Raw genomic sequence first — 9,686 nt, forward strand, 5'->3', positions numbered from 1 at the left:
GGGTGCAGTGCCCCAATCCCCAAATCCGCCCTGCTCTGTGTATGACAGGGGGCAGTGCCCCAACTCCCCTATTGGCCCTACTTTGTGAGTGACAGGGGGGAGCTCCTCAACCCCCTGATAGGCCCTCCTCTGTGCATGACGGGGTGGCGCCGCAACCTCCCCATCAACCCTGCCTTGAGTGTGACAGTGGGCGGTGCCCCAACCCCCCAATTGACCCTACCCTGAGCGTGACTGAGGTGGCATCGCAACCTTCTGATCCGCCCTGCTCTGTGTATGACGGGGCGGCGCCCCAACTCCCCAATCGGCCCTACCCTGAGCCCGATCAGGGGCTGCACCTAGGGACTGGGCCTGCCCTCTACCACCCGGGAGCAGGCCTAAGCCAGCAGGTCGTTATCTCCCGAGGGGTCCCAGACTACGAGAAGGCACAGGCCGGGCTGAGGGACCCCCCTTCCCCCCGAGTGCACAAATTTTTGTGCACCAGGCCTCTAGTATATAAATAATAAACCAAGTATTAGAAGGATAATAGTCAAACTTCTCAGTTATGAAATGTTAAAAAAACAACTTGACTCTTTGTCCCCTTTAAGTCTAACTTGGGCTCATCAAATGCCATATAAGATTCCAGACAGATACCTGAAGTTGATCTGCTTGATACTTCCTTCCAGAGTAAGCATTTAGGTATTCGCAGAGACTGAACAGGAAGTGCTGAATATTACTCTGTAGGTATTTTGCAGCTATCTCCTCTAGGGGAATGAAGACTGGAATCGAATGGTGATGTATCCGAAGTGGTTTCTGTATGACAAGATCCACAAAATAGGAATCCAGCAGGTTCCCCTCAAAAGCAGTGCTGATGGAAACACAGACTCCTCGGCTGGTCAGTTTCCCACTGAGCCCTGAGGCAAACAAGACAACACACCAACAGATGTCACGCAAAGTTAGTACCTTACTCATCTGTTCATACCAGTTGCTCCAGCACCACCTAGCACCACGCGTATAGTGTGTACTCAAGTGTTTGTTGAATGAATGACTATCATAGCCTCTTTCCCCTCATTAACTCTCACTTTGAATTAAAACCATGGGATGGTGGGAAAAAGGAAAATCCTAAATAGCAATTATTGAGGAAGAGATTTTGAAAATTTCAATTTACCTATTCTCTTTTATTCTGAGTGTTAAATAATTTATGGTAGTACCCAGTTCTCCCCACACTCCTCTTGTGACATAGATAATGAGACTAAATCCCCATATTAATGGTGAAACAGACTTGAGGGGCTCAAACTATTTGACCAGTGGCATAAAGCAAGCCAGAAGTAAAGAAAGTTCTAGTACAGGATCTGGCACACACTGAACAGCTAAAATGAATAGTTGAAACCAGCTACTAATCAATCTGGTGCACAAAGAGGCCAATATTGTAGGTAAAGATGCCTACAAATACTATGCCAGTTTTTTGTGTATATTGAGGGGGCAAAACCAATGCTCAAGGAGTAAGTCCATGACTAGTAATACAACTAGCAAACTAACTCAGTAGAGACAAGAGACCCAGACTGAAACAGGTTAGAAAAAGGTATACCTGTAAAACGATAAGCTTGCAGAATGGATTTCACATTTTCTCGTTTTCTTTCCAAAACTTCTTGCTCACTGACCTCAAATGTTTGGTCAGATTCTACACTGGCTTCTACCTGAAAGATAGGCAGCAAATCAGATGGTCCAAAGGGGCATAACACACAGTCTTGCTTGCATCAAACTGGAATAAAGCTGAATAGAACGTGTATTACACAATGAATGAAGAAATGCTACAGTGGTCTACCAGTGCTATGAATTCATAGTAGAGGAAGAATCTCATGGGTCACAGTGCTAGGATCCTGCTGGCCTAAAGAGTATTGTGAGAGGCTAAAGAAAAGGGTGTGAAGAAAAGTCTAGCGTGAACACAGGGTGAGTTGCAAAGAGGCAAAGCTGGAAAGTTGGTTTGGATCAGCAAGCTTTCAAGTGCCAGGATAAGAAATACTGACTCTAGGATGTACACTTAGAGCAATGGCCCAATAGATAGTCTCAGACTGGCGCTCCCTCTGAGAACTACATAGCAGGTTCCCCTCAAAAGCAGTTCTAAAACTAAGCAAGCAAACATACAAGCAAATAAACAAAATGGTCTGAAGGCATTACAGAACCACCAAAATAACCAGACTGAAGGTTAAAGATACATGCTCTGAACTTAGCTGGGCTTTCCCTGCAGCTCCCCCCTCGGAGCATTTGATTTGTATCACAAGGCAAATGAGTCAAATAGAAAGCTATAGGCCAGAACTGTGTAGCAGTCTCACTAAGACAAAAAACGAGGCCAAGGTTACCAAAGCAGCCTTTCTATGGGCGAAGATCCCATCAAGAAGGGAACCCAACATTCTGCAGGCAATGTACCCTCCAGGCAAAGAGCGGTAAGCATAAAATTAGATTCCTGAATCAAACTTCATTAAAACAAAGGCTTTCATCACGAGGCTCCATCAGAGAATGAAAAGGCAAGCTATAATGTAAGAGAAGATTTGTAAAACATATACCAAAGAATTCATATCCAAAATATGTAAAAAAATTCTACAATTTAAAGAGGTAGACAACCCAATAAAATTTTTGCAAAAGCCTTGAAAAGCATACTTTACAAAAGACTCTGAAGTGTCTAATACAGGTACTTAACATCATTACTTAATAGGCAAATGCAAATTAATCCACAATGAGATACTATTATACTCCCACCAGAATGTCAAATTTTTAAAACCAACAATATCAACTATAGATAATGATGCAAAACAATGGAAAGCTTATACAATATTGCTGGGAATGTAAAACTGGTGCACTTTCAAAAGCTGTTTGGCAGTATTTTCTAAAGCTAATATGCATACCCGTGACCCAGAAATTCTACCAAATCCATACCTAATAGAAAAGTATATATTTTTAGACCAAAACACAGAAACAGGGATATTCATAGCAGCATTCTTCTTTTTAAGTGTCACCTGAGAATATGTGTGTGTTTTAATTGATTTTAGAGAGAAGAATGGAGAGGGAGAGAGAGAAAATTAATGCAAGAAACATCCATGTAATGGGGGGGATGAGGACACATTTGTAATACCTTAACTAATAATTTAAAAAAATCATAAGAATTAAAAAAAAAAAGAAGAAGAAACATCCATGGATTGCTTCCAGTGCACGCCCCAACTGGGGATCAAACCCAGAGCCTGATCAAGAACCAAACCTGTAATCCTTTGGTGCACCGGATTCTCCAACCAATCGAGCCACACTGGTCAGGGCAGCAGCATTATTCTTAATAGACCCAAAGTGAAACAGCCCCAATAACCCAAATGTCACCAACAGTACAACAGCTAACTTAATTGTGGAAAATTCATAACATATTACTATACAGCAATAAAAAAAGAATGACCATTACATGCAACAACATGAGTCTCACAGACATAATATTCAGCTAAAGAAGCCAGACATGAATTTTATAATTTTAACAATTATATGAAGTTCAAAAACAGGTAAAACCAACGTGTGATGACAGAAATCAGAACAGTGGTTACCTTGAGGAAAATGACTAGAAGGATACAGGAGGGAGACTTAGGGCACTGATAATATTCTCTGCTTTGATCTGTGTGGTATAGGGTGTGTTCACTTTGTAAAAGATTCTGCAGATTTGTGCTCTATATATATTTACAGATATATTTTACTTTAATAAAAAAGTGAAGGGAGGGAGAGAGAGAAGCGAGTAAAGAGGACAATGGAAGAGAGGTGGGAAGGTGAGAAAAAGAAGGCTGACCATAACCCTGGGCAATGAATGGCTAGTGAAGGTTTTTGAGCAAGGAAACGACAGTGTTTTATGAAAGCATTTTCTTGACTGTGTAGGATTTACTGGAGGAGTAAAATACTAGAGAAGAGAACCAACTAGCAGACTATTGTGACAATCCCGGCATCCAAATCACCTGATACATATTTACAGCAGATGTGGATAATACTCGAGTTATTGCAATAGAGTGGAGAAGGAAGAGGAGGAAGCACAAAGACTACCTAAAAGAAAATTTGCGAGTTCTTGCTGGCTGGACCTGGGCTAGATAGAAAACTGAAAAGAGGAAAGAGTCAGTGTTTCCTGTGAGGCTTCAAGTCTGGGCAACAGAAAAATGGCTCTAATGACACGGAACCAATGACTCAAGTCAGGCTGAGCCTGGGCCACAGGTTCATGTCGGAGGGCAGGTTTTAGAACCCGCGGGGCCATCAGTAATGCCTGAGAATTGTTAGTTGATGTTGATATCAGCCGAGACCTACAGGTTTGATGAGGGATCAAGGACTGAAATCAATCCAGTAAGATCACAGGTAAATCACATTATACAGATTTTCGAATTCCAGGTCATGCTCTCTACACACCAGGGAAGCCTCCCAACAGTCACCCTCCTACTCACTCCAGCCTGACGGCGGTTCACTTCCGCCCTCAGTTTATCGCGCAGGCTCCGCAGGTTGCGAATCTTGTTTCCAAGAGCGCTCTCCGCTCCCTGTGGCTCTTCGAATTTTTTCCGGGATTCAGCCTCTAGTCTTTCCAAGTGCGCGAGCACACCTGGAGAAAGCAGAGAGAATTTCTCCAGAAGCCAAGGATTTCCAATTCTGGCAGCAGAAAGCGTTGCAGGGAAGAATAAAGGGTGACACACCTCCCCCCCCCTTTTTCAGAACTTTGTGGCTAATTGTTAGACATTGGCCCCAACTGATAAAACCAGAACTGACAACAGAAACCAAAGACCAGCAGCCTCTCAGCCTGAACACTGATGACAGGCAAGCAGTCCCTAACCAGGACAACGTCCAAAAAAGAACATTCTCCGAGTATAGCTAATCTCAGCTATCCGTGGTGATAATAACCCAGCGGAGAACAGTCACCCAATTCACTGGCTCTCTCAGAAACTGTTTTTCAAAATGTAGAATTGTTTCTTAAATTGGTTTTTATGCATGTTTCCCAAGTGCTAAAGCATAATTCTTCGAAGCTCTGAAAAATATTAGTACAGGACTATAACAGCACACACTAAGAGAACGGTCCACAAATATTAGAGAGGAAAACACGCTCCCTGCTGGACAGAAACTCAGAGGCAAATGTCAGTTCCCTAGAGATGGACTAGAACCAAACCAGCGCACCTGGCTGTACGTGCGTCCTTCACTGCCCTTCCCAGTACAGTGCTGGGTGTGTGTGTGTGTGTGTGTGTGTGTGCAGAGCGGGGGGTGTGTGTGTGTGTGTGTGTGTGTGTGTGTGTGTGTGTGTTTTACAAACTGAAAGCAACATCCCACACCAGTGAACAGATTCTGACTTGCTTCATGGCAGTGCTCTAGAACTGAACCCGGAATATCTGAGGGATGCCTGCACCGTAAAGGTCGTATTTTCATAATCAACTCCAATAAAGCATCTGCTGAACTCTTACTACTTATTAACACATAGGTGCTAGGTTATTTCCTTGCAAAACATATAAAGAATCAAAGCATTTATTGAATATGTCATATACACATACATATATACATATATATATATATGTGTGTGTGTGTGTGTGTGTGTGTGTGTGTGTGTGTGTGTGTGTGTGTGTGTGTGTGTGTGTGTGTGTGAAATGCTTTCCGTAAGAAACAGAAAAGAATTATCTAATACCCACAACACTACCACAATGCTGCTCTTCACCTCCATTTTCCAGGTAAAAAACAGAAGCAGAGAACGGGAAAATAATCCGCCCAAGGCCACAGCGTTTGCAGCGGCAGAGCCGGGACTCCAACCCAGCTCTCACCGATGCCAAAGCCGCCGCCTGGCACTGCCTCTCCCACGGAGTCATGCATAAAGGGCCCCCCGAAATCCTGGGAAAAGAGAGGGAGACCTCGCTGGCTAGAACTGTAGGCCTGGAGGGAGACACAGTACATGATGAATGCAAACGACCGGTGTAAAAAGGGGCCGGAGCCTAGGAACATGTGAAGTTAACTGTGCCCTGATGATCTTAGCGGCTTGTCCCGCAGACCGGCAATAAGGCGAGTCCCACCTTTTTTGCAGGTGGGGGTTTTGCCTTCAAATTGTAAAAACCACGAAACCTGTGCGGCGCAAGGGGTGTGTGTGTGCGTGCCCAGTGCCTTCCACTGTCCCGCTCCCCAACGGGCAGGCACCGCAGAGAGGAGAGGAAGGCGGTGATGATCAGCTCTGGGCAGCAGCCGCCAGGGATAGAGACCGCCGCTTGAATACCTGCCCCGGACCCGCCCTCCGGACTGGAAGTGTTGGCCAGCTCCATCCGCTCAGGTTTCCGAATGCACCAGCCTTCCCGGGGAGCTGTCCAGGCGCCGGCAGCAAGAACCTAGATTTCCGCGCCGACACGAGAAAAAATGGCAAGGAAGTCACATCTAGCCACCTCCAGACAAACCCAGACGGTAGAGCAACACCCCAAGGGTCACTGCCAGGACTCCCCTTCCCTGCCCCGCCCTTCCCCGGGGCGCCAGCAGCCCGCGTCCACTCCAGCTCGCCGGCCTTGAGCGCTCCCGGGGGCACAGACCCTCCGGCTCAGCGGGTTCGCATTCCACACGCCAGGAGCTGCGAGCGGCCATGTAGCCTTCCACCCAGCCACCGTCCCGAACCTCATTTCCCCTCACCTCCTCCCTTACCTCCTCTCCTCGGGCTCACGCAGCCCCGGGACAAGTTCCCGCCATCCTCGCCTTCAAAACCCAGCCACTCGGACCCAGCATGCTTTGCGCAGCCTCCGTACAAAAACATGGCCGCGCTCAGGGCCCCTCCCTGATCCCAGCATGCACCGCGGACTAGGCCAGGTCTTCCTGCTGGGCAGGAATATGGCGGCACCCAGCGCAGAGCCACAGGTCTTGGTGCAGTATTTGGTGTTACGAAAGGATCTATCGCAGGCTCCATTCTCCTGGCCCGCGGGCGCACTGGTAGCGCAGGCTTGCCACGCAGCCACCGCGGCCTTGCACGTTCACCGCGACCACCCGCACACTGTGGCCTATCTTCGGGAGCTGGGGCGCATGCGCAAGGTGGTTCTTGAGGTGAGGCACCGGGCGGAGGGGGCGGGGCGCTGAGGGAGTCGAGACCGGAAGTGGGTGTGGCCTTGAATCCGTGTTGGGGGACGCCGTTAGTGGGAGGAGACTTTAGCATCTAAGATTTGGGGACGGTTCTGGGGTCGCTTGAGCTATTTACTCAGAGCAGCGGTTCTCAACCTGTGGGTCGCGACCCCTTTGGGGGTCGAACTTCCCTTTCACAGGGGTCGCCTAAGACCATCGGAAAACACATATATAATTACATATTGTTTTTGTGGTTAATCACCATGCTTTAATTATGTTCAATTTGTAACACTGAAAATACATCCTGCATATCACATATTTACATTACAATTCATAACACTAGCAAAATTGCAGTTAGGAAGTAGCAACGAAAATAATTTTATGGTTGGGGGTCACCACAACATGAGGAACTGTATTAAAGGGGCGCGGCATTAGGGAGGTTGAGAACCACTGACTCAGAGAGTCTTCCCTTGGCTGGGGAGGGCCTGACAGTGAAAAGGGGACATGGGGTCCATTATTAAATGGGCTCGCACCCCTCCGGTCTCCCCTGCGGCCGTCTTAGTGATACCTGTGCGAGAGGAGGCTGCAGAGACCCGCCTTTCCACCAGTGCACTGGGCCGGCCTTTTAATGCCGCCGCCCGCCGCCCGGATGAAACTGTTACCCTCCCTTCCCGCAAACCGGACCAGGATAAGGACTCGGGATTTTTTATTGCCAGTGAAACGGAAGCGTTGACCTGGACATGACGCCAAATTACTTGAAAATAAAGGTGAACCCTAGTGTACATTGAGCCCAGCGTCACAAACACCAGGGGTGTAATATAGCAGGAAGGCTCTTTTTGCAGATGGCCAAACAGATCTTACCCTTCCTTACCCTCTGTAATTTCTGCTGAAGAGCTGGCTGAAGGATTAGGGATAGGTATTCGGGCACCAGCCACAAGGGGACTAGAAAATGTATAGAGCAGTGGTTCTCAACCTTCTGGCCCTTTAAATACAGTTCCTCATGTTGTGACCCAACCATAATATTATTTTTGTTGCTACTTCATAACTGTAATGTTGCTACTGTTATGAATCGTCATGTAAATAAATATCTGATATGCAGGATGGTCTTAGGCGACCCCTGTGAAAGGGTCGTTCGACAGCCAAAGGGGTTGAGAACCGCTGGTATAGAGCATCATTACTGACAATGCATGCAGCATTTCAAGAAGGAAGAGAAAAATCTCCATTTTCTCAACGGAAATACTAAGCCTCTCCCTATCTCCCCAGCCCCCAGGCAATTTATCTAATGTCCTACAGAGAGTGAATGAAAAATGGAGCAATGAAGCTCTTACTTCTGGAGACATGCTCCACAGCTCCTTTGGGAGATCCATTCCTCCACTTTCAGATCAGGGGAACCTCCTCCTCCCCATATTTCTTCCCGTTGACTTGACACTCCCTAAATGGGCTGTTCCACTGATGTTCTACGTTCCGCTTCTTGTAGGCCCCAGATGAGGCCACCCTAAAGGAGCTGGCTGGGACACTGCAGGAGAAGAACATCGACCACATGCTATGGCTGGAGCAGCCAGAGGATGTCGCCACTTGCATCGCACTCCGTCCCTACCCCAAGGAAGAAGTGAATCAGTACTTGAAGAAGTTCCGATTGTTCAAGTGACTGATGTTATGAATTGCTTTGATACATTTGAGTGTCAGCTGGATCCAGAAACTGCATGCCATCCATTCCTAAGCCTTATGTACTCCTTTCAATGGCAACTTGCTCTCCCCTGTAATTTATGACACTTTCTGGAGCGTTAAACACATGTTCACATTAAAGTTGTCATTAGTAAGTACTTTCTCTTATTCTTCGTAAGTTCAGATGGGGAAAGTAGGTGAACAGCAATGTTATTTATGGGTCACTGCTCAAATAGAAGATTTGGTTAGACTCATACAGGGGTCAAGAAAATGCCTTTCCATTTTGTTAGGAATAATAGAGTTCTTCCACTATATCTGGCTTTGCATACCAAGTTTACCAAAAAAATGTATTTTTCAATAGAGCAAAAATTGTGCTGCAAGCCCTGGAATAGGTGATAAATCTTTGACAAGAATCTCCTCTGCTTTGTAAGTTTCTTATATGTAAAAACGTTTTAAAGTTAACCATGTCCAGCCCTGGACGGTTTGGCTCAGTGGATAGTCAGCCTGTGGACCAGAGAGTCCCAGGTTCGATTCCAGTTACGGGTATGTATCTTGGTTACAAGCTCCTCCTTGGCCCAGGCCCTGGTTGGGGCTCATGCAGAAGGCAACCAATCGATGTGTTTCTCTCACATCGATATTGCTCTGTCTTTCCCTCTCTCTAAAAATCAGTGGAAAAATATTCTCAGGTGAGGATTAAAAAAAAAATTAACTGTGTCCATATGTGCTATTCAAGCCTTATGATGCAGGTGGTCTTGTCTCAAGTTTACAGATTCAGAAAAGCTTTGACTTGCCCAAGATCAAAGTCAGTGTTTTGTCAGTCCAGTCTTCCCTCAACCTCTCATAGTGGGTTACCTATTTGGTTACCATCTAGATACTAGAAGGTGGTTATAAGTAGTTCAAGCACTGCGAAGCTGTGTCTTCCATTTTATGTTGGTTAATTGACATTCTGGATTATGAACCATCCTCCTGTGACCGTG

At 46.3% G+C, this 9,686-nt stretch overlaps 2 protein-coding genes across 2 annotated transcripts in view; one reads left to right on the forward strand and one right to left on the reverse strand.

The window, feature by feature from the left end:
* Window positions 1–6,719, reverse strand: part of CENPO (centromere protein O) — a 15,582-nt gene extending 8,863 nt beyond the window's left edge. Inside the window, exons 1-5 of the mRNA XM_015566388.1 lie at window positions 6,637–6,719; window positions 6,224–6,332; window positions 4,427–4,582; window positions 1,565–1,669; window positions 631–890 (exon numbers count right to left, since the gene is read on the reverse strand). Coding sequence (XP_015421874.1) covers window positions 631–890; window positions 1,565–1,669; window positions 4,427–4,582; window positions 6,224–6,269 — 567 coding nt within the window. The 5' untranslated portion in view covers window positions 6,270–6,332; window positions 6,637–6,719. The remainder of the gene's footprint in view (window positions 1–630; window positions 891–1,564; window positions 1,670–4,426; window positions 4,583–6,223; window positions 6,333–6,636) is intronic.
* On the forward strand, window positions 6,688–8,867 carry PTRHD1 (peptidyl-tRNA hydrolase domain containing 1). Its single transcript, XM_006767518.2, has 2 exons — window positions 6,688–7,029; window positions 8,522–8,867. Exons 1-2 carry the CDS (start codon window positions 6,778–6,780, stop codon window positions 8,690–8,692), a joined length of 423 nt encoding a protein of 140 aa, XP_006767581.1. The 5' UTR covers window positions 6,688–6,777; the 3' UTR covers window positions 8,693–8,867.
* The last annotated feature ends 819 nt before the right edge of the window (window positions 8,868–9,686 follow it).

The sequence above is a fragment of the Myotis davidii genome, unplaced genomic scaffold (genome assembly GCF_000327345.1).
Source record: "Myotis davidii unplaced genomic scaffold, ASM32734v1 scaffold238, whole genome shotgun sequence".
NCBI classification, from domain to species: domain Eukaryota; kingdom Metazoa; phylum Chordata; class Mammalia; order Chiroptera; family Vespertilionidae; genus Myotis; species Myotis davidii.